The sequence below is a fragment of the Dendroctonus ponderosae genome, unplaced genomic scaffold, assembly GCF_020466585.1.
Source record: "Dendroctonus ponderosae isolate FM_Combo_2020 unplaced genomic scaffold, Dpon_F_20191213v2 Dpon_F_20191213_1, whole genome shotgun sequence".
Lineage (NCBI taxonomy): Eukaryota > Metazoa > Arthropoda > Insecta > Coleoptera > Curculionidae > Dendroctonus > Dendroctonus ponderosae.
Window position 1 is genome coordinate 8,344,103 of NW_026017110.1, and position 23,049 is coordinate 8,367,151.

At 36.4% G+C, this 23,049-nt stretch overlaps 2 protein-coding genes across 25 annotated transcripts; both read right to left on the bottom strand.

The window, feature by feature from the left end:
- Nucleotides 1–2,898: 2,898 nt before the first annotated feature.
- LOC109535516 (skin secretory protein xP2) lies at nt 2,899–5,135 on the bottom strand. Its single transcript, XM_048660649.1, has 7 exons — nt 5,091–5,135; nt 5,002–5,017; nt 4,108–4,344; nt 4,003–4,056; nt 3,631–3,897; nt 3,098–3,457; nt 2,899–3,035 (listed from the first exon to the last, which is right to left on the bottom strand). The coding sequence occupies exons 1-7, from the start codon at nt 5,133–5,135 to the stop codon at nt 3,025–3,027; spliced, it is 990 nt and encodes a 329-aa protein (XP_048516606.1). The 3' UTR covers nt 2,899–3,024.
- A 180-nt stretch (nt 5,136–5,315) lies between these two features.
- LOC109535515 (troponin I) lies at nt 5,316–21,390 on the bottom strand. 24 transcript variants are annotated; one of them, XM_048670344.1, is made up of 9 exons: nt 21,067–21,390; nt 17,820–17,853; nt 16,661–16,678; nt 16,387–16,515; nt 16,202–16,325; nt 15,334–15,434; nt 7,293–7,336; nt 7,086–7,227; nt 5,316–5,560 (listed from the first exon to the last, which is right to left on the bottom strand). In XM_048670344.1, exons 2-9 carry the CDS (start codon nt 17,832–17,834, stop codon nt 5,507–5,509), a joined length of 627 nt encoding a protein of 208 aa, XP_048526301.1. In that variant the 5' UTR covers nt 17,835–17,853; nt 21,067–21,390; the 3' UTR covers nt 5,316–5,506. The 24 variants fall into 24 exon arrangements, with proteins under 24 accessions (XP_048526301.1, XP_048526304.1, XP_048526300.1 ...); XM_048670347.1 differs by lacking the exon at nt 15,334–15,434 and adding an exon at nt 11,631–11,731 and having other exon boundaries at nt 21,067–21,173; XM_048670343.1 differs by lacking the exon at nt 15,334–15,434 and adding an exon at nt 12,025–12,125 and having other exon boundaries at nt 21,067–21,173.
- Nucleotides 21,391–23,049: the final 1,659 nt, after the last annotated feature.

Here is a 23,049-nt window from a genome sequence, read left to right on the forward strand (position 1 = left end):
GCCAACCAAATTGAAGTGTTTTAAAGCAGAAAAAATATGTTTTTTCAGTTAAGGAGTAATTAGCAACTAAAGCCGTCTAATGTCGTGTTCGGCATATGCAAATAGGGCACAAAGCTTTGACCGACCCTGTAGCTACAACATTTAATACATTAACCCGGGCAATCACTAACAGTGGCCCCTTTCTCCACTTTCATGACGTCATTCTCCCTTACAAAGTGGGGGGATGCATCAATGCATCAATTTCCCCCTCTGAATAGAGGAAAGTCACAACCAAACAGTCACTTGGATTGAAGCAAAAAAATGATTTTTCCTTCGTTGCACTGTTGCAGTTTCTTTGCCTTCAGACCTTGCAGGGTTGGCTGGTTGGCTGGTTGGAGGGTTTGGGGGCAACATTTGGGGTGAGCGAGGTCATGGAACTTTGAAACACGTCCCCCACTACTGACCCAGTTTCCCCCTGACACATTTTGCAACAAGTATTGACGCATCGCCCCACCTCCGACCGGCCCAATGACGTCATTTGGGGGGACCGACATCCCCCCTTTTCTCGACCCGTTTCTCCATCAAAGTGCGCCCTACTGCATTCGAACCGTTTGCCAAAGCTGCGATTTTTTCTCTCTGGGTTCGAACTTTTCTCATTTTACCGGCGTGGTTTTCATAAATTTTGTTGCCATTTGATGGATTTTTACTGGATTTACAGATGTGGAAGTAGCATTTGCTCCCATTTAGCTTCTCTTTTAAAGAGAAAAGGACGCAGACGATTTTCGTGGGAAAAATTGATGCAGACTAGAATGTAAAATAATAATTCTACTTGTGTGCAAGTGTCGGCCAAAGATATGAAAAGTCAGGAACTCTTGTATAATCTCTTCCAAAAAATAACCAAAAATTTGTCACAATGGAATCCAAAAATGCCAGGCAAAATCGGTCAGAAAAAACTATCAAAGGGAAAATCTCCGAACTAAATCGAAGTAAAAAACTACATAACTTGAAAGACTATGACATACCATTATTTAAAGAAATTTAATGCTGGGAAAATCACAGTTTTTGCACAAATTGATGTTTTAACGCAACTGAATTCTCGCTTCAAACAATTCAGTTCGTCTAACCCAAAACAAGGAAAACCTTGAAGTTTTCCATTTTAAAAAGGCGAAAGTGGTAAAAATTACACTAAACCCTGATTTTTGTAAGTTTGATAAAACTCAGCCTTAAAAATGAATTTTCGGTCAATTGCGTTCTTGCCTTAAAACATTCGGATCTTCCAAACTGCATGAGGAAAAAATTTGAATTTTTCACCATCGTTAAAAGATGTCTGAATCTAAAAACGCTGAAAGATTCATTAAGCCACAAACAGCTTCACTGTTGCCAGCTGAATAAATATTTTTTCTCTTAATCTTAAGTTTTGTGTTAACGACGCCCTTTTTTAAATTGTCGGCTCTTCTAAGTTAAAGCAAGACGCTGTTTGAAATTTTCACGATATTTAAATGCCCCCAAATTGAAAAAAAAGTGGTTTTGCGTGTTTTTCTATTGCAGAACTTCACAAAACTAGAGAATTTTAATGCAAGTTCAGTCACAACAACGATTTTCTGCGTCATTCAAAGTTTCCTCAAGATTTTAAAAATTTGCAACTTTAGTCAGTTTTTTGCTGTTTTCGAAAACTTTCCTAAACACAAAATATCATAGAATAGGAAAAGTGACGACTTTTTAAGATTAGGGGTTCAAGGAAAAACTACAAAAAATTGTTTTTGCAAGACATTTTATTGAAAAACATTCCAAAACCTCAAAATTTTAAATCAAGTTAAGTCTCAGCAACCATTTCTGGCTCTTTGAAAGATTTCGCAAATATTGAAGAATCTTGCCAAAAAAATATTCGGGGGAATTGAGGGCAGTGTGTAATTTTAGTCAGTTTTTAGCCGTTTTCTCCAAAATGAAGATTCTAATCGAAAAAGTCATTCTTGGGAAGAAATTTTAAACGGCAAATTGCACAGAACAGTAAGAGTGACGACTTTTTAGGATTAGATGTTAAGGATTAGAAATTAAGCGAACAATCGAAAACGTTTACTCTTGAAAAACTCTCGGGAACATCACTGTGCATTCAATAGTAAAAGCACCAACTTGCCAAGTACGGAGGTATCACACATTTTTTTTCTGCCGATAAACTTTAAGAAAATCCATAAATTTGGACACTTTTGTAGCAAACATGGCAATTGTCAAAGCGTTTCAAAGCTCGGAAGCAAAATTAGTCACAAAACCGTATAGGGGAAGCTAGTTCAGTTGAGGCTTGAAGCCTAGTTGGAGACTTAGGTGAGTTTTAGATTTGTTTGCGAATTATGTCCAAACGAAGCCTACAATCGAAAAAGTCACTAGCGAAAATCTCCGGTACCCATATCTACAACCATTGGTGAACTTGGCTATTTTCAACTGCATGTGGTTGACGAAAAAACTGCAAAAACTGGCGTTTTGGGCGTTTTTTGTCGCTGAAACTGTCCAAAGATTTCCTACATTATTTCCACTCATTTGCCTTGGACGGATGGCGCAGTCGACTGGCTTTAAAACTTAGTACTTACTGCATTCTTGCCTTAAAAATTCACTTCTTCCAAGCGAGACGGAGGAGCCACTTGAAATTTTTTACATCGGTAGGAGATACTTAGCTCTAAAGATACGGAAAGTTTAATAAAAATCGCAAAAATTTCTGATTTTTTCCGGCGTGATAAATTCGAGCCTCAAAATATGTTTTCACTCAACTGCGTTCTTGCCTTAATGATCACAAAAGTTATCGACACTCTAATAATATTTACAAATCTGAATTGAAAATAGCCGATTTCAACCGCTGCCAAAAGGTTGGATTTATTTGAAAATCATCTGAACTGGTGTATTTTCGAAGTCGAAAGAAAATGTTCAAGCTAAGAAAAACATAAATATATTTTTTACAAAATCACAATTGTACATGTTTTCACTAGACAATAATTAATAAATTAAATATAAATCTGGGCACAAGTAAATACACCAAACTAAGGTAGCTGGAACTGATCAAGCTGTAGCTGAAACCCAAAAAAAGTCGTTAAGTCCACTTTAATGGTGTTTTATAATTGAGTGTTCACACCTTGTATAACCGGAGGAGATGAATCAGCAGCTGCAGGTTCGGCTGGCAGCTCCTCAGTAGGGGCTGGTGATACGGCTTCAGTAGGAGCAGGCTCTGCTGCAGCTGTTTCTGGTGCAGGCGCATCAGCTGCAGGCGTAACCACAGCGTCTTCAGCAGGGGCGGTTTCGGTAGCTGCTGCAGTTTCAGCAGGTGGCGCTGCTTCAGTGGCTGCACCTTCAGCTGGCGGCGCTGCCTCGCTAGGAGGCGCTGCTTCAGTTGCAGCGGGCGTTTCTCCTGCAGCTGCCGCTTCAGCAGCCGGTTGTCCTTCGGTGGCAGCTTGGCCTTCTACAGGCGTGGCTTCAGTTGCTGCTGCTCCTTCCGCTACAAACACCGTAAGTTTTAGCTTCAATCAGCTATTACTCCAGTAATAAAATGAACATTGCAATGTTCGGATGTAATGTTTGGCACTATCGACAGTGAAAAATGAACATAGAAAATCGAAAAATGGAAAAAATGGTGCAGTGCTTGATCAGAATGATGATCGAAGCACTCACCAGGTGAAGACTTGAGTTTCTCGAGCAGCGTCTCGAACGTAAAGTTTCCATCTGAAGTTTCCGATGTTAAGTCGACTACTTTATATTTTAGAGAGTCCTTTATGTAAATGACGACACCTTCACCGCTATTTTTCCGGTTTTCTACCAGCGAGTAATGCGGAATAGCGACAGCTGCCTTATTCTCGGTTGCGGCCAACACGGTTTCCGGCAGTGCGACAAAGTCGTAATTTTCGTTCAACACGAGCTGCTTAAACGTTTCGAAAGGCCCTAGAAGAATGGGAAACTGTCCATTACAACCCATACCAATGCGCCTGTTTACCCCAGCAATGGCGATTGTAAACTTAACTAGTTTCAAATCAGTGGCAGACTCACCTGGAGGAGCTGCAGCTTCGCCTTCAGCAGCTGCGCCTTCTACAGCAGGTGTTCCTGAATTGAACAGGTATTTTGATAAGTTTATGGGCTGTTTTGGGTCAGTACCTTCAGTAGCCGCACCATCAGCAGGAGGTTGTCCTTCACTGGGCGCCTCAGTAGGAGGAGCAGGCGCTGCAACCTCTCCTTCTCCTGTAGGCTGCGCCTCAGCTGCAGGCTCACCTTCAACTGGAGGTTGGCCTTCGCCCGCAGTCTCACCTTCAGCAGGGGGCGGTACTTCGGCAGCAGGCGGTACTTCAGCTGCAGGCTTCGATGGTTCTTCCGCTGGCGGTTGTTCCGCTGCCACTGTATTTTTGTGGTCAATTTACGTTTTTTTCGAGATGGCACGACAAAAAACCAATTTATACGAAAAGGTGTTTACGGAGGTAGCTACTGTGAACGGGAGGTAACGAGTAAATATCACGAGCAGGTGTAGCAGCTCTCTAATGGGAAAGTGCTCATGGCAAATGCAGATTTTGGTTTGTATCCGGGCAGCAGAATGTTTAAGGAGGTAGCGAGCAAATATCGGGAACAGGAGACATTTTTAACGTTAACATTCCGTTATTTCCAATTTGAGTCTAGCAGCTTTCTAATGGAAAAGTGCTCATGGCAAATGCAAATTTTCGTTTGTATCAGGGCAGCAGAATGTTTAAGCAGGTAGCGAGCAAATATCAGGAGCAGGAGTTTAACGTTACGTTATTTTCGTGTGGATGTAGATGCTCTCTATTTTCGGAGTAACAATAGACGTTAATCGCAAATAACGTAACGTTAACATATTTTTTCAAATGGCTCAATGTAAGCTCGAATTATAACTGGAGAGTGAATATGAGAAACAAAATCGGCATTAATCGCAAATAACGTAACGTTAATCGATTTTTCCCAATGACATGAAAATTCAATTTCTAACAGGAGAGCCTAATATTCAGAGCGGTAGCAGGAACAAACTCATGATGGCTTACTTACCTTCTTCTTCACCTTCCTAGAAAAACCACACAAATTAAATTAAATTTAAATTGACCATAAAACACTATACAGTACGAAAAATACTCTACATGAAAAAAATCGCTGTTAATCGGACATTTGATACATTTTTTCATTCAATATTGTATATACAAGGTGATACAAAACAGTGTTTGGTTTTATATTAATACGTTTATTTATACAGAGTGAGTCAGTTTATGCTAGCAGCAACAATTTGTAACATTAAACCAAAATAATCTGGCTCACCATGTACCTATAACAAATAGCTGTCGCGGACAACAAAAAAGACAATAACATTTCCTTCCTCACTTTTATTAATAAGAATCTTTTTATTATAAACACATAATACAGATGAAATTAACAAAATATACACGGGTGTTCAAAAGACAGTACAACACAGAGAAGTGACGTGCAAACACACCCTTTACAAACGTGTAGAATTATTGTGACAAGGTAAATACAGTGAAAGTCAGGAAACAAGAACAGCTCATGCTTCGGCTTCCTGTACCTTCTCTCCTTTCTTGGACCAGTCGGGTTTTTTCTGGAAAAAATCAAAACAGAATATCGTGAGAAATTCAGTTCGAACTGAGCGAAAAAAACTGTTGAAACTTGAAAAAAACCATGTGATATACATCACAGATTATCTGTTAACTGAAATGGTGCAGAAAATATAAAGGATGGTGCATTTGACAACAAAATATATAAGGAAAGCCTGAGAACAAGCAGTTGCATCGTGAAATGCTTGGGAATTAAAAATGATTAAGACATGCTTAAGACGTTGATGGAGAGCATTACAACACTTTCGCCTACTTACAAAAGCATTTTGACACACAAACAGTAAAATCAGCTTTTGCTCACCTTCATCCTAACTCAATAAAAAAGGAAGAGAAAATAATGAAAAAACAGGCAAAAAGCAAAAAGTTGATAAAAATACGAAAAAACTTGTGCAGAAGAAATCTGTCAAAAATTCGAGTGGTTAAAAACTACAAAAAATCACTCAATTGAAGTCAATCAAACAAGTCGATTTTGGAAACTAATACTTTTATTTAAACGAACATTCGAATCGCTGGCGTTTAATGCGGAATTAGACCGAAAGAAAGCTGGAAATTTTACTTCTTCTGCCACTCAGCTTTTTCCTGTTTGGGTTTCTGGAAAAACGAACAAACATGTAAAGAGAAAGAACCCAGAAAGTCCGTAGAATTTAGACATTTAGGGCTTCAACTTCGATCTATCGAGCATCTGTTTTTACACAACAGAAATCCTGCCCTGCAGATCTTCAGCCACTTGAAAAATCCACTTCTAGTGTGGATTTTAAAAACTTCTATTGAAAAATGTTCTCTGTGTGTGTTCAAATGTGACAGCTTTTTCACGTGCGCGTCTCTCCAATTGTTCATTCGAGAAAAAAAACACTAGAGCAGAACATGATGCAAAAACAAAAACCCCGCAAAAATGATCAAAAAGCCAAAAATATGTCGTGAAGCATCCATTCACTCGAATGGAACCAAAAGCATGTCGCGAGTCGTCGGAAGCTTCTTCTATCGATTGCTGTTGTCCACATTTCCATTCTTCAAATGCTTCTTTATAATCGCATTTAAAAAAATGCAAAAGGTGAAGAATTCGTTCTGAAGGAACCATTTAGCCGAATAGAACCAAGTGCAAACAGCGAGTCAGTTGAACTTGTCTCGATCGATTGCTGTTATCCACATTTCAATTCTTTGGATGGTTCTTAAGAAACGTACTCTAGAGCGATGCAAAAACGAAAAAACCCGCAAAAAATGTCGAGTTCTAAAGTTCGTTGTGAAGAAAACAAAAAGAAAAAACAAGTTTGCTCTATACATTGCTGATCTCCGCGTTTCAATGCTCCAAACGGTTCTTTAGCAATCAATTCCAGAAAACAGCATGGTACTAACCGCGCAAAAACCATAAAAATTTAACTGTTTTTTAGGCACTCCTAAAATCCACTTCTAGTGTGGATTTTCAAATTCTCTATTGGAAAAATGCCTACATTTTCTCGCTCATGTGTTTTTAATATGACTACATTTTAAGCTGTTGTGTATGTCATTTACCTCTTTGTCCTCTTCTTCCATGGTGAATTCCTTCTTCTTGACCACTTTGAGTTGGTTACGGAAGTTGAATTCGGCCGCCTTCTTTTGGAGCTTGGCGAATTTGTTTTCGTATTTGGACACTTTCTTGAGGGTGGGTTTAACGCTAAAGAAAATTAATAAAACCAACGTGAAGTGACAAAGAGACAGGCTTGTAAGAAAAAAACTTACAATTTGCCCCTGAGGTCATTCACTTGGCTGTTCAAGTCGGCAATCTATAAAACATGTAATAAATTAGTTAAATAACTGGACATTTGAACGGCATAAATGCCATTGGACCCCATACTATACTTTATACAGGGTGATTTAAATATGCTCTGACAGACTTTAGAAAGTCATTGCTGTTCAGAATTTATTAAATAATATTTCCAAAACCGCTTAAGGTATTTTAATGAAATTTTGCAGATGTGAAAAGCTATAGAGTGGCCATGTTCCTACAGGATGAATCATTTTTTCGGTCACAAGTGGCGCGCGTACCGAAGTAACATTCAATATTCTTGAAGAAAAAAAGGGCGCCCTATTGATTTTTCAAAAAATAATTTTACTGTGTTATTGCCCTAGTGATTCTTCACAAAAATGGTCTCTGGAGTGTTCTTTGTATAACGCATAGTTTTTGAACAAAAAAATAAAACTCGTTCTAAAGCAGGTCAGGTCTAATGCATCGTCACACCAACCAGTTATTTTAATTAAACCTTTGAACTTATTTACTATGGATTTTAATGAAAAGGTATTCACAGTAACGTGCACATTATTTTAATTAATGTAACGGATGCACATTATTTTAATTAATTAATTTCAATTTGCATTCATTTTAAGGTTTGGATTAAAACAACTTATAAACGTGCAATAATACGATTTAAAAAAAATTACTCGAAAACAATGTGTTGCAGTAAAAAACTCGAGAGAGCTTTTTTGTTTGGAACTGAACTAGAAATGAAAAAGTAAAATTAGGTTTCCGAAAAAATCCTTCAAAATATTGAAGTCGGGTCGGAATATTTTTAATCACCATAATTTAGTGCTTTCCATACAAAATTTCTCAGGTATAATATAGGGCCCAATTGATTAAAATGCCCTTTTGTACAAAGAAGAACATTGTTAAAACGAAAAAACCTTACAATAGAGCATTTTAAACACGGATAGAACTTAAACAGTAATTAGCAGAAATGATTCCAAAAACATGAAACAAACGCACACATATGAAGCAGATAGCTGGTGAGGCAGTTAGTACGATAAAACAGGGAAGAGTGGAATGATAGATAACACAGAAAAATTGAAGTTGGCGGGAAAACACGTCTGATATATAGACAAAACCAACCAGACCTATTGACAAAAATTACATACACTTCGGTCGCGTAAAAGAAAAAAATCGCAACATGGGGGATAATGGCTAATCTAAACATATACGCCGGTTTAATGCCACAGTACATACAAAAAAACCAACTATATAAAATTCAAAATTGACTACTTGCGGGCTGTGTGTTAGAACACATTCATCGTTTAATAAGATGCTTTAACGATGCTGGACGCAGCCAATGCTGCTTAAATGGATTCGTTCTCTGGAGCCCAACGGGCACTAGTTCGCAAACGAGCATTTGCCTGATTTAAAACTTATTACAATTTAAACTCCCTTAATTAGTAGTCCAAACGTTTCGGTAGCACGCATTGTTAGAACCTTCAGAGACTGTTGCACTCAAAAGATAAACAACTGAAAGCTGCAGCACTTGGGAATCCGCCCTCGTAAATCGGGAAAGCACGACAAGGCCACATATTTCCGATATGTTGCTCTCACTCTTGATCACGGTGAGAGCGCAAATCGAATTCCTCGTTGTATTACGGGGTGTATTTAATGAGTCTCACAATTCTGAAGGTGCCAGCTAAATTTAAATCAGGCAAGTGTTCATTTCCATTCGTTCTGTTGCTCCGATGCTCGCTGATATTTCGCCTTGATTTGAAGAGACAAACACCTAAACCCTCCACAGAGCCTTTGAAGATGCCTGCCGCAAATCAAAGCGAAACATCAGGAGTAGAAGAACCATTTAAGCAACTACTGATTATTCTACTCTAGAAAGAATACACCTGAAAAAGGAACAAGCATGGCACTTCAAGCACTGTAGGTTCCGTTATTCGTTAAATTGACTAATAGATAACAAGGTTTCGAGATTTGGAACGGTTTTACGACTGAGGGCGTAAATCAAAAAGTCACTGAAAAATAATCAAATGAAAAGCCATGAAGGGCCATGCCGTGGGAAAAGCCTGTATTCTGGTCTATTCTGCATAAAATAATCGGTGTAGAATCTAAAAATTGACCGCTGGTTAGTTACCCAAAAAGATTTGGTTAAGTACAGTTAGCCAATAGAATACAGGCCTTTAGAGATACTGCGGGTCAAGCATGGTTAAAGCAAAATAAAAATTGGTTGTTATTATTCGATTTTTAGTTGAAAATATTTGAACGTGATTCAAGCGCAAAGCAAGGGCATGGGACTGAACTGAACAAAATTCGTCAATCTTCGTTTGTGTTCGATTATCACATGTAACGGTGGAAAAAAATGGCAGGAAATGGGGGAGTGTAACTACGGCTGGACGCTTCATGTGGATGTAAAAATCACATTTCATTATTTACAATGTTCGGTGTGGAATGTGAATTATTCGAGATTTGTCTAAAGCCCTTCCAACCTTAGAGGATTGTTCTGGAAAACTGCAACGTTTCGATTACTTTCTGTTTCCAGTTGGGAAAATTTCCGTACAGTTTTGTAAAGAGTTTTTCTGTCTTAAAAACAGCAAATTAACTACAATGTGTTTTACTGAAATAATGGGCTTAAATAGGCTGAAAAACAGATGGTTTATTTCAATCAGGAAACTGTTAAGCAAGATCAACTCACTTTCCAAAGATCAAAAAAATCGCATTAAAAAGTCGACGAATTTTACTTACAACCGCAAGAGATTAAAGTAAGGTTTTCAGACTTTTCCACGCAATTTCACACGTTGATTTTTCAAAAAGTGGGACGTTTTTTGAACAAATTTTAAATCAAAATTTAATACTCAATTTAAATAAAATTTAATCAAAATTTAAAATCAGCGCAGGCTTTTATAGAAGGGTTTGCGGACGTTTCACGATTTAAACTGCTTATTTTTTAAAAAGTGAAATTTTTGCTTTACACAATTAATTTTATCTTTTTACTCAACAACTTTTTATCAAAATTTTACATGATTTGATGATATTTAACGCTATTTTTAAATTAGAAAACTAAAGCGTTTAAAGTAAGATCTGTCGACTTTCGAACATAATTTTCCACGATTTAAGCATGCAATTCTCGACAACAGGACACTTTTACTTAGCACCATTCTTGAAACTGAAGACGCAATCGATTAAAGTAGAAAATACCGTTTTTTTCACGATTTAAGCATGCAATTCTTGAAAAAGTGACACTTTTGCTTAACAATTTTCTTAAAATTGAAACCGCCCTCGTAAATCGGGAATGCGCGACAAGGCCAGAGATTTCCGATATGTTGCTCTCACTCTTGACCACGGCGTGTGCTCCAAAGAAATTCCTTTATGAACTACGGGGTGCATTCAATCTGTGTCATTAAACTGCATTTCCTAGAATGTCGGTAATTTTTGAAAAAGTTAAGACTCACTTAACGCTATTTTTGCACTTAAAACCGCAAGCGTTTAAATTAAGATTTGTCGAAGTTTCCACGATTTAACCGTGTACAGTTTGCAAAAATCGAACAGCGTTAAGGAAGACTCTCACTTTTTGTGAGACAACACAACTAAAGAGAGTAAATTAGTCGGCAAACCTTACGGTATTTCACCTTGTATAAGCAAATTTTGATTAAAATCCATTGATCGGGCGAATCAAGGCGCTATAAAAGAAATAGTTTAATTTTTTTCTGTTTTTGAATATAGTTCTGCAATTGCACGAAAGGCTAGAACATTAGAAAAGCATAAAACTTTAATTTTTTTGGGTGCAGCAACCTTTAATTTCCAAGTAGACGACTTGATTAAGCAAAAAGTTGCGTATTTTTCCTGAGGCGGTTGAAAGAAAAACCGAAACGTTATGTAGAGCACGGACGCAAAAGAATCAGTTGGAAGGGCCTCTTCAAGGGTTTCCACTCGCTGGGAACATAAGCAGGCAACTTTAAAGACTTTGAATGGTTTGCTGTGGTTTAGAATTGCCGTGCTCATCTCCCAACAGTTTTTGTGGATATTCATGAGTAATTTATGAAAAAAGCATAACAATTTGGTCACTCATCTTCACGTTTTAGGGGCCATGTCGCATAAAAATCGAAAAAATTGGTAACTGTTTCAGACGAAACATTTCAATAATTCCTACAGTCTTTACAGTTAACATCACTGAAGATGAATGAACGATGATGAAACTGCCCTAAAAGCGCACTTTTAGACAGTTACCAATTTTCCTGAATCCCCCTTTTCCGTCAACTAATGGAAATAATTCAAAATCGGAAAAAAACACGCAGTCATTGAACGGTGACTGTTTTGTTTGGTACCTCGAAGTCTCTCTTGCGAACATCAAGTTCCAAGTCCCACTTCTGTTCCTCGATTATGTAAATACGGTCATAGTACACCTTAACAACCTTCTTTAGGGCTTCTGAAATTGACAATAACGCAACCAATTTTTCACAATTTTCCCCCAATAAATTTTGGATTTGCTGCTACATTCTACTACAGGTATTGTTTTTTTAAAATGTTTCTGTGGTTCGTGTTGAGCAAATGTGCATGGTATAAAGTGAATGGTACTGCTAACTGTAAAGGATTGTCGAGCACAGTGGGACCGGGGTGGGTTTTTTCAGTTAAACCAGATCCCACTCCCTTAGCATTCGATGCTACCAATTTTTTTGAATTTTACATTATTGGACCCTAAAACTGATCGGCTGACGATACCTCGTAGTCTCGCTTGCGAACTTCACGTTCCAAATCCCATTTCTGTTCCTCGCAAATGTACATACGGTCATAGTACTCCTTAAGTATTCGTTTTAGGGTAGCTGAAATGTGAAATAACGGAACCACCAGTAAGTATTAGCTTTCACATGGATTTTCGCCCCCTTTTTACAGTCACTGACTGTGTTTTAAGTCAGCTATTCGAATTGTTTTCGACTGGGGCACTTGAAGTACTCAAAAAAATTAACGGACAGTTTTGGGGTGATTTTTTTGCAGGGGTCTAGTCTCCAACTAATTTTCAAAAAATCTACATACATTGAGGTGCTGATTCTCACAGTCCAAATAAGAGAATTGCGTTTATTTACTCAAATAGCTGTTGCATGTATATACAGAGCGGGACCTGATCGAATTCGCGCATCAAAAATTACTTTTGAGCGGCAAAGGTGATTTTTGAGTACGAGAACTCGCTAATAAACGCCATTCCAGGAATATCAGCTGCCTAATTCGATTAAAATATGGCAAAACCATCCAAACCGGATGGTTTTGGATCGTGGATTGAACAAGTACCTCGCCTGCTTTTATTCGCTCAATAACTTCTAAATCATATTTATCCCCTTCGAGAGTACAAATTCGTTGGTAGTAGCTGTGGCAAATTGTTTGTAGCTCAGCTAGAAGAAAACACAGTTCGCTTAGGTTCGCTCTTTATGTTTGGTTGGTGGCTAAATTGGAACGTGTTGGTTTGTCATTTAATTCGGGTTCGTTTCGAACCGTTCAGGTTCAGAATATACAGGGCGCACGTCCATTCCACTACTCGTCGTTGACCAACAGAAGCAGGCAGAAAAGTTGAAATAATATCCCAAAAACCCACATTTTCTGAAAAACGGTAGAAACACCCAAATAATTTCCGAAGCCTAAAGAATACAAAAATAAATAGAGCAAAACGTCGCGAATAAAAAAAATAGAAGTGAGAGCGTAGTTGACCGCAAACATCAATTTTGTTACTCGCTGTGACATCCTTCTGAGACTATTTGCATCTTCAAATCTCAAATTATTTCTTCCTTTAGTTTGGAAGTTAACAACTTATAAAGGAGAAAACGCAGTTGTCCAAAAACATTCATTTTGAGACTCAAATTTATCAAGCTGGTAAAAATCAGAAATTTGTACATTTCTTCTGAGACTTTCACCATTCTGAGAACCGAGCATCCTTTAAAAATTGTGAAAGTTTCAAATCGTTCCTTGCGTCAGTTTGGAAGATATGATTTTTTAAACAAGAAAGTGCAGTTGACGTCAATATTCATATCGAACATCGATACTGAGACCTAGATTTAGCACACTGAACAAAAAAAAGGATTTCGGGCCATTCTACTGAAACTATGCGTTTCTTTCCAGGCAACTCTCTTCTAAAGATGATATAAATTTCAAATTGCTTCTTGTTTTTTTCTTTGAGATACGAATTTGTGAAAGGGAAAACGCAGTTGGATGAAATCATTAATTTTGAGACTCAGATTTACCAAACTGACAAAAATCACGATTTTTTAGCAGCCTCAGATCCAAGTGTCTTCGAAAGACGGTGAAAGTTTCACGGTTTTCTCCTTTGCTTTAGTTTGGAAGACACGAACATTTTTAAGGCGAAAACGCAGTTGACTGAAAACACCGGTTTTCATACTCACATTTATCATATAAGTTGGCAAAATTTAGGATTTTGTGAGATGTTTATGAAACTTTTAGAATGCTTAGAGTCGAATGTCTTTTTAATTAAGCAAATTAAAGAGGGCAGTAGACCGAAATCATCATTTTGAGACTCACTTTTATCTAGCTAGCAAAAATCAAAATTTAGTGCAATTTTTGCGAAACATCCCATATCTTCAGAGGCGAGTGTTTCCTAAAGATCTAAAGCTCTTTACTTTAGTGTCGAAATTACAAATTTTTAAAACAGTATGCGCAGTTGACTGGAAACAATAATTTTAAAATTCACAAGATGATTTATCAAGCTGCCAAAAATCAGGTTTTCATGTGATTTTCACTCCTAACTTTTCGCGCCTATAGAACCGAATGTCTTCTAGAAATCTTGAAAATTTCAAATTCCTCGTTGCTTCAGTTTGGAAAATATGATTTTTTCAAGGAGGAAGCGCAATTGACTGAAAACCTCAATTTTAAAATCCTGCCACTTTTGGTTCCTTCCAACCAAATCCTAGGCAAACTCAAAGAAGAATAAATGCCGTATATTTCCAGAAATTCTTCCCCAAAAAAAATTAAAATTTCGTTGTTCTAGAGTATTTTCCTAATAAAACTCACTGAAACAACACCCACTTAGAAACATATTTCAACTTTCCTACCGCGAGTAGTAGAGACACCCCGTATAATATTGCAAAATTTTCAAGAAGGAAATTATGGGGATCGTAGTTGAGAAGCTTGCAACAAAAATAGCATAACTTTGAAAATACAACAAAAATTCAAATATTACTAAACAAGTTATACAAAAATTACGTTTGCATTAAAAAAACCATTTAAGTAGCTGTTTACTGGATATGAATTGGATGTGCCTATTAAAAGAAAAATATTAAATAATTTCATTATACTGGGTGTTTCCATGAAGGGGGGCCACCACCACAGCATTAAACGTGTAAACTCAAGGGCTAAGTCGCCATGAAAAAATCCTGGGTCATTTTTTCGAGTTTAGTCCTTCAGTAGAAGAGGCGAATAGATCAACGAATATAAAACCGTTAATATTTCATCGAATCAATAAAATGCAGAAAAATCACTAGAAAGCAGTTTCAACAGTTTTTGGGTCATTTTGGTTCAATTTATCGCCACTCTTCACATTCAAATTGCTCTAATTTCTAAATAACTTGCACGATTTGATCAATCTTAAGCTGGTTTGGAAGAATAATGCCAACGGTTTTAACTAACTTTAGAGCTCATTCAAAAAAAATCCAGACAGCCCAATTTGCAATAAATAAAACATGAGAAACATGTTGGAGGCCACCCTTAATTGAACACCCTGCAGAGTAATTGATGCTTCATAAACAGAGACTTGCGGGAATTCTCTTCATTTTAGAGGACAAGCTGAGTACGTTTTTGAGAAAATTTGCGTTGCCAAATCGAATGTTTTTCTGGTTTAAAATGCCCTCTAGACACATCCAAGTGCTTCGTACAGAAATTTTTTTATCTCGCACTGAAAAAAAACATTAAAAACTGCAGTGCAAAGCGATCTACTTATTTGGTGGTGGTTATTGTACGGAAAAAAGGGGTAATCTACGCGAACAACCAATTGTTTAACACATGCCCTTTACAGGTGGCCAGTATTTCTACCTGAAAGTCTCTGAATTCTACTTCTTTTTCAAGATCGTATTTTCTATTTTCTAGATCAATGATACGCCTATAGTATTGCTCGATAACCTGTTTTACTTGACCTAAAAATACAGAACCTTCCATTTAGACGGTTTCGTTCGTTGAATCGTGTCCTTGTTGAAAGACGTGTGTGTGTTTGTTGCCCGATTGGTTTGTTAGAAGAAAGATGTAAAGTAATGAGAGTCGATGTTAAACTGCTAAAAACTGTATACGAAACACGTGCACCTTAAAAAAAAAACCATCAAAAAGCAAAAGCATTGACTGCAAACAAGCAATGCTTTGAAGACCAAGAAAAAAACCGAAGAAAAAATCACCAAGCATTAGTTTGGTGGCATCTTTCCAAGCATTGCACAAAAGTTTGGCTGGTGAATGATTGCGAAAATTATACAGTTTCAGCAGTTCATTAATTTTCCTTTTGTGGCCAGTCCGCTTGAGGCTGGACAATGCCAATGGACACAGTCCAACATCAAAAGACTGTTAGTCTGAGCTTAGTGGAAAGAGTAGCGATAGTTCAAAAAAAAAATAAACGTGCATATTTAAGTGATTATCTTTGCTCCATCTAACCTCATAGTCTTTCTTTTTAACGAGGTATTCCAAATCGTATTTGGCGTCTTCCAGATGGATTATTCTATCGTAATATTGCCTCAAAGTACTCTTAAGTGATTCTATATTTCGTAAAAAGCAACTTTAGTCAATGGTGTTTGAAAAAATCGATTAAAAATTCAAAATGGTCCAAGGACGAGTGAAAAGTGTGTAGAATAAATACATACTAATAAGGAACGAAGAGTGATTAATTTTTTTTTGGAAAATATGCAAGATCGACGCTTACCTTCATTGGCATCATCAATAAGTTTCGGCTTTCCACATCTTTCCTCAATGATGCGCCTTCTTTCGGCCGCTTTCCTTTCCTGCTCTTTCTTCAATTCCTCGGCGGCTTTCTTTCTCAACAGCAACTGAACAAAAACAGCTTGTTTCATCGAAATAAATCGGACTCAATCAAACCCATCTTCTCACCCGCAGTTTCTTCTTCCTCTCCGGGGTCATGAAACCTTTCTTGGCCTTTTTAGCTTTGGAGGCCTCTTCCATGCGGGCACGGACTTCGGCCCTCTTCCTCTCGATCTCAGTCTGCTTTCTTTTCTTTTCCTACATTTGACAACATTAATTAAAACTGTTATTACCTGAATCACACCGAAACTACTCAAAGGGAATTTTGACAAAAATCTACGAAAAGTGAGTGAAAAATCGGAATTTTGAAAACACCGGTTTAGTCCTGCCTGTCATTACGTGCCTCTTCCAGTTTTTTTTTCTGAAAAATAAAACAAAACCCCAAATTAGTACATGTGAATCAGCGAAATGTTGGACAGTGTTATCTGGTGATTTTATGTGCTCAATTAGTCAAGACATTGATTTATAGTGTAATTACAGAGTAACTCTAAACTGATTTAGTAAATGTGTTTTAAAAACAGCTGAAAATGGCCCATTTTTAATCACCCTGTATGTGTTATACAAACTTATTATTAGTGTGGAAATATTGGTGACAATAGACGAAAAACTGGTGAATTAGAAGTGTTGTGAACATAAACTGGTGATTGTTTGAAACTGGTGAGGTTAATTTTGCTGAGAAACACTTTAGGAGGTGCTTAAAACAAGGATTTTCAGGCGATATTGGCAAAAACACCACGGCCGATGCATCAACAGCTCCATAGTAGGCCCGAAACGGCACAATTACATGGTGGCCGCTAGGCCTATAAGCCACATTTCGTCGGTTGTACGCCAATATACACAATATAAACTTTCACTTCGTGTGCAATTTTCCATATTTTCTATATGAAACTGCGCACATTGTTTGATCAATCAGTCAAGAAAAACCTCACCAGTTTTATAAGCAAACGTTTTTGTAAAAACGCACACACAAAACAGCTTCAAATGTGAAAAATTGATAAGCAAGCCATGCATGCATTCACGCAGCTGAAAACTCCTGCAACTTACTGAAGCCGCTATTTACAAATTAAAGCTACTGGTCCCACAACATCTAAGTAAGTCTACTTAGACTTCGAGAATTCAAGCAATGCAATAAAATACAATGCACTGTTTTGTTTTTCTACTGTTTAATTTTTTTCAATGCCAAAAGCCGAATACATTTGAAACAAATCAACGTTTCTACTTGTCGTCACTGTTTGAGTAGAAATTTGTTTTGTTTGTTTAATTCTTTTTTTCAAAAATTATCCTACTAAATAAACTGGAAAACATTAAAACGACACCGGCATGCAGATGGGATAGTTACCTTTTAAATAAATTAGGCCCGTAAGTCGAACACTGTTCATACTGGAGCACATGAAACAAAGAAAAACAATGCTTAACCAAAAAATCAACTGTATTAAAAGGACATTTTATAAAATCCATAGTGTGTTTTGTTTTAAAAAATTCATTGACTTTACTCACCTAACCTCATCGTCCGCCATTGTGAAGGGTTTGGTTGGTCTAAAAAGTCAAAAACAATAAATAAATAAATAAACAATTTATACCAATGCGTTATCTTTAGTAGTTGGCGACATTAAAGTATTTAAAGCATCAAGTTAAAGAAAATCTTCAAAATGCAAAAAAATCGTCGAATATTTTCAAAACAGTTACAAATTTGAAAATGGATTCACTTATCCTGTTTTAAATAATGATTTTCTTTGAAGTACTGAAACACAGTGAAGTTGAACATTAATAGTGCGCGCGGACTTTATTGGAAAATTCGCTCAAAATTGTGCAAAATAGCAAAACAATTATAAATTCCACCAATAATACAGCAAGATTTAATTAATGTAATGGCGCTAATATAAATTTTCTATTTATTTCCGGTTTTAAAATGATATGTTTTAAGTACTGAAGCACAGTCTAGTCAAACACAAATAGTGTGCGAAATTTATTGAAAAATTCGCAAAAAATTAAGCAAAAGTGCAAAAAAATGGCGATTGCACCATTGGTAGAGCAAAGTTTGTTCCATTTAATCGCACTAGCACGAATTCTCTATTTATTACTGGCATTGAATAGTGATTTTTTTAAAAATACCGATATCCAGTGCCGTTGAATACAAATAGTGCACCGACGTTTTCGAAAAAATCGCCAAAAATTGAAGAAAATAAGAAAAATCTGCAAATTGGACCATTAATACAGAAATATATAATTATTATAATTATAATAATAATCTATTGAACGACACTAACACAGATTCTGTGTGTATTTTCGATTTTTTTTTAAATTCTTTTTATTTGTTTACAATCTGTCCTGAGACAATAAGTAAAAAATATTACATAAGAAATAACATGTGAGTGTTCACTCATTAGTAAAGCACTCTTACAAGCATTTTCGATTTTTAATAGGAACTTTTTTAATACCGAAGCACAGTGCGAAGGCAAATAGTGCGGTGACCTTATAGAAAAATTTGCAAAAAATTGTGGAAAAAAAGAAAAAGTTGTAAATTGTGCCATTCTTAGATAAAGCCTTGGTCGATTTAATGACACTAATATGGATTCTCTATTTATTTCGTGATTTGAATAATTATTTTCTAAAATACCGCATCGTAATGTAGTCAAAGACATTTAGTGCGCCGGCTTAATGAGAATATCGTCAAAAATTGAAGGAAAAAACAAAAAATCTGCAAATTGGACCATTAATAAAGACATATTTAATTTACTGAACGCCGCTAACACAGATTGTTTGCGTTTTTTCGATTTTGAATAGGATTTTTTTCAATACCGAAGCACAGTGTGATCGAAGGCAAATAATGCGCTGACCCTATTGAACAATTTGATAAAAATTGTGGAAAAAAGCCAAAAATTTGGAAATTGCACCATCAAGAGATGAGGCCTGGATCGATTTAATGGCACTAATATGAATTATCTGTGTATTGCGTGATTTGAATAATTATTTTTTTAAATACTGTATCGAAATGTGGTCGAAGACACTTCGTGTGTCGACTTGTTGAAAAAATCGCCAAAACTTGAGAAAAAGAGGGAAAAAGCTGAAAAGTGACCCCTTGATGGACTAAGGTTTCTTCAATTTAGTGCTTCTAATATCAATTCGGTGTCAATTTCCAGTTTGGAATAGCGGTTTAAAAAAAAATGCGAAACAGTATAGTTGAAGCCAGACAGCAAATCCCACTTCTATTGAACAATTCGTCATAAATTAAGAAAATGTTTCAAAGAGTGGGAAATTGAAAGTTTACTAGCAAGGTTCAGCCGATTTAAGGTGGCTAATATCAATTCTCTATCTATTTCGGCGTTTGAAGAATGATTTTTTTAAAATACCGTAACACAATGGGTCGCAAATAGTGGGCCAGCTTTTAGAACAATTAACCAAAAATTGAACAAAACAGCCAAAAACTCGAAAATGATTTACTGTATATAAACACCAATGTTTTGTCGATCTAATGCTTCTAATGTGAAATCCCTATCTCTTTCCTGTTTTGATTAGCGATTTGTAAAAATAGCAAAACCCAGTGAAATCGAGGTCAGATAGCAAATCCTACCTGTATTGAAAAATTCGCCCAAAATTGACGAAAACCGCAAAAAAATTTAAAATTATACACTAAAAAGACGAATGTTTGATTGATTGATTGATGAGCCTTTAATATTGATTCGCTATCGATGTCCGGTTTTGAATAGCGATTTTTTGAAAATACCAAAACCAAGTGTGGTCGAAGCAAGATGGCGATCCAACTTGTATCGAAAAATTCGCCAACAAATAAAAAAAATATGAAAAACACCTTTATACAGGGTGATTCTTTATAATCTTCAGAAAGTTTAAACACTTTCAATGTTCAATTGACAGGTTCGTGTTGTTACTCCTATTATTTTTGTGCTTTCTCAAATTAGTCCTAACATTTCATGAGTGCTTGCTAACCATATCAGCAACTAGATAATCCTTATAACAAACAGTAATGTGAAAAACGTTGCAAAAATGTCTACAAAGGCTTTAAATAATTTAAACAAAAATAGGCAAATAAACAATGGCTAGTCATTGATAGATAAAGTATATAACAAAAACAATAGACACTTGTTGCTATTTTAAAGGCTTTTAAACTGTTTTAGTTTCTTTGATTAACCATTTATTGTAGTGCACGTAGGCAAGAGGTAATATAAAACCAGAAAAAGGCGGCGAAACCAAATTAGGTGTCCGTGTGCAACGTTATTTGTTCAGATCTTGGATATGATCCAGAATCTATTTCTGGCAAGTCGCGTTTCCAGTTAGCACGTCGATTTTTCGCTATAAATATGGCAGCTACAATTAGGACGCAGAAAATCACTTCTAGCAAAGGAAAATATGCTCCAATTCGAAAGATGCAACTGCACCAAAGCTATTTTTGGCCGTTCATAAATAATCGAATTTGGCATTAATCGGGGGTCACAAGCCAATAACATTGCTGGAATTTATCAAGCAAACACTTAAATAGATAAACAGAATAAAGTGTGTTTTGGAAATCATCCATCGAACAATGGAAGAACATTTTAATAGAACTTGAACAAATTAAATATCCAAAACTAAAAAATTCTAAACCCTGTTGCATAACCGCGAAAAAATTCCCTCATCCCCAAAAAATACTGTACCAAATCACTGGAAAAATCACTACAAAACCACTGGTTCACCACGCCGGCACTGAAGCGATTTCGAAAATTCAGCTGCTAAAACTTTTTTTTTTTGACGTACCTGTTTTACGATGGACTTTATGAGCAGCTTCTCAGGGGGCCCTGTGCTGACTGTCCAGATTTCCCCCCTGAAATTTTCACCAAGCGTCAGATCCCCACTCTGAGAAAACGCTATGTTCTAAATTTATATCAGCCGATCAAAGTCATTCTTTTCCTGAGCTTCCTTGTAGGGTTTTCAAAAAAAAAAATGCCCGCAAGGCTGCGTGGTTGATGGTGGATGAAAATCAGCCAAAAATTGCCGTGTAATTTGATTAATTTCTGGGTGTTTGGAGGGTGGAAGAAAGTGCGTCAGGAACGCAGTTGTTTTGGACGTGAGAAGTAAACCACTATGTAACCGTCCAATCCAATGGATTCGACCTGCAGTTATTTTTGGATCGACAATTTCCGAAAATAGCCCCTACTGCGACTTGATACTGTAAGCATGGACGAACATATACAAGCGAATATTTCCATAGTTTTCCTTTCGAGCTCATTTTCACTAAAACTGCGTGGTTTTTGAAAAACCTACAAAATTCACATTTTAAAACCACTTTTTTGAGCTGATTGAATTTTCCGAAATTAAGATTTATTCTTCAAATATAATCTAGAGTTTTATTTCGTGATTTTGTGAAAAAAACGAAAAAATGTGTAAATTCGCGGGTTTTACTGGGGCTGAAACCCCTTGGACGTATTTTTTTTAAACAACTTCAAAGATTTTCCATGCAATGCGCTCTTTTGGGTGGAATTCGTTTTTTCCGAACATTTGCAAGTTTGCAGGATGTTTTCAATTTAAAACTGCACTCTGTCCATTTCCGGTTCTCACTAGTGATTTTTTTTTCGAATACCAAAACAAAGTCGAAGAGAAATAATAGTGCGCGGACTAATTACGCGGAAAAATTATCCAAAAATTGAAACAATTGAGAACAAAATTGAAAATTTCGCCATTGGTAAAGCAAGATCTTAATAGTTTAATGGTGCTAACAAACTTCTCCCCCTATCTTCAGTTTTGCATAGCGAATTTTTGACAATATCGAATCTAGGACGAAGGCAAATATTGCGTCGACTTCCCTGAAAAATTTGCATAAAATTGAGACAAAATTGAACATTACACCATTGATAGGGCAATATTTTATACTTTTAATGGGTCTAATATGGATTTAATATCTATTTCCGGGTTTGACCAGTGATTTTTAATACTGCGAAAACACAGTGTGGTCAAAGAAAAATGGGTTAATTTAATGAGGATTTAATCGCACTAATAAGGATGTACTACCTATTTCAGGTTTTGACTTGCAATTTTTTGAAATCACTGAAACACATTGTGATCCAAGGCAAATAATGTGCCAAGTTTATTCAAAAATTATTTACAATTGATGATGATGATTGATGAAGAAAAATGTTCTCATTTTAATCACGCTAACATGGATTTTATATGAATTCCCGGTTTTGAACAGTGATTTTTTAAATTACCGAATCACAGCGCGGTCAAGGAAAAATAGTGCCTCGATTTAATTGAAAAATTCGTCAAATATTGAGCAAACGAGCGGAAAAGTCGCAAATTATGCCACTAATAGAGCAATGTTTTGTCGAGTTAATGGCTTAATGGTTATTATAAATTCTCTATCTATTTTCAGTTTGAAATGGCGATTTTTTTAAAATATCGAAACACAGGTTGGTCGTAGACAAATAATGCGCCGCTCGTTTTATTGCTCGTGTTAAATGACGATTATTTAAAAATTAAAAATTTCCCCAAAAATGTAAGCTTTCTTTGCGTTCTCTATAATGATTCTTGCATTTAAATGGCGAAAAACTCGACGGTCAAAACGCAATCTGGAACGTCTATAACGCTTTAAGGATTATTTTCAAATTTTAGATATATTTTTTGGCATGTTCAATTTCGACCACACACTTTCCCACTGTTTCCCACTGATTCTCCAGTAAGTTTGGCAATTTTCCCCGCAAGTTGCGCCTATCAACAAAACAAACTTTACTCAATTTCAAGCTT

Excerpts from the sequence above, each read along its gene's own strand:
- LOC109535516 (XM_048660649.1), bottom strand. The coding sequence starts at position 5,135 with ATGAAAAAATGTATCAAATGTCCGATTAACAGCGATTTTTTTCAT. Across the intron at positions 3,898-4,002 it reads CGAAGCTGCAGCTCCTCCAG|GGCCTTTCGAAACGTTTAAG; the intron begins GTGAGTCTGCCA and ends CCATTCTTCTAG. Across the intron at positions 3,458-3,630 it reads GAAACTCAAGTCTTCACCTG|CGGAAGGAGCAGCAGCAACT; the intron begins GTGAGTGCTTCG and ends CGGTGTTTGTAG.
- LOC109535515 (XM_048670344.1), bottom strand. Across the intron at positions 16,326-16,386 it reads AGAGGAAGAAGAAACTGCGG|TTGCTGTTGAGAAAGAAAGC; the intron begins GTGAGAAGATGG and ends GTTTTTGTTCAG. Across the intron at positions 15,435-16,201 it reads TATTGATGATGCCAATGAAG|GTCAAGTAAAACAGGTTATC; the intron begins GTAAGCGTCGAT and ends CTGTATTTTTAG.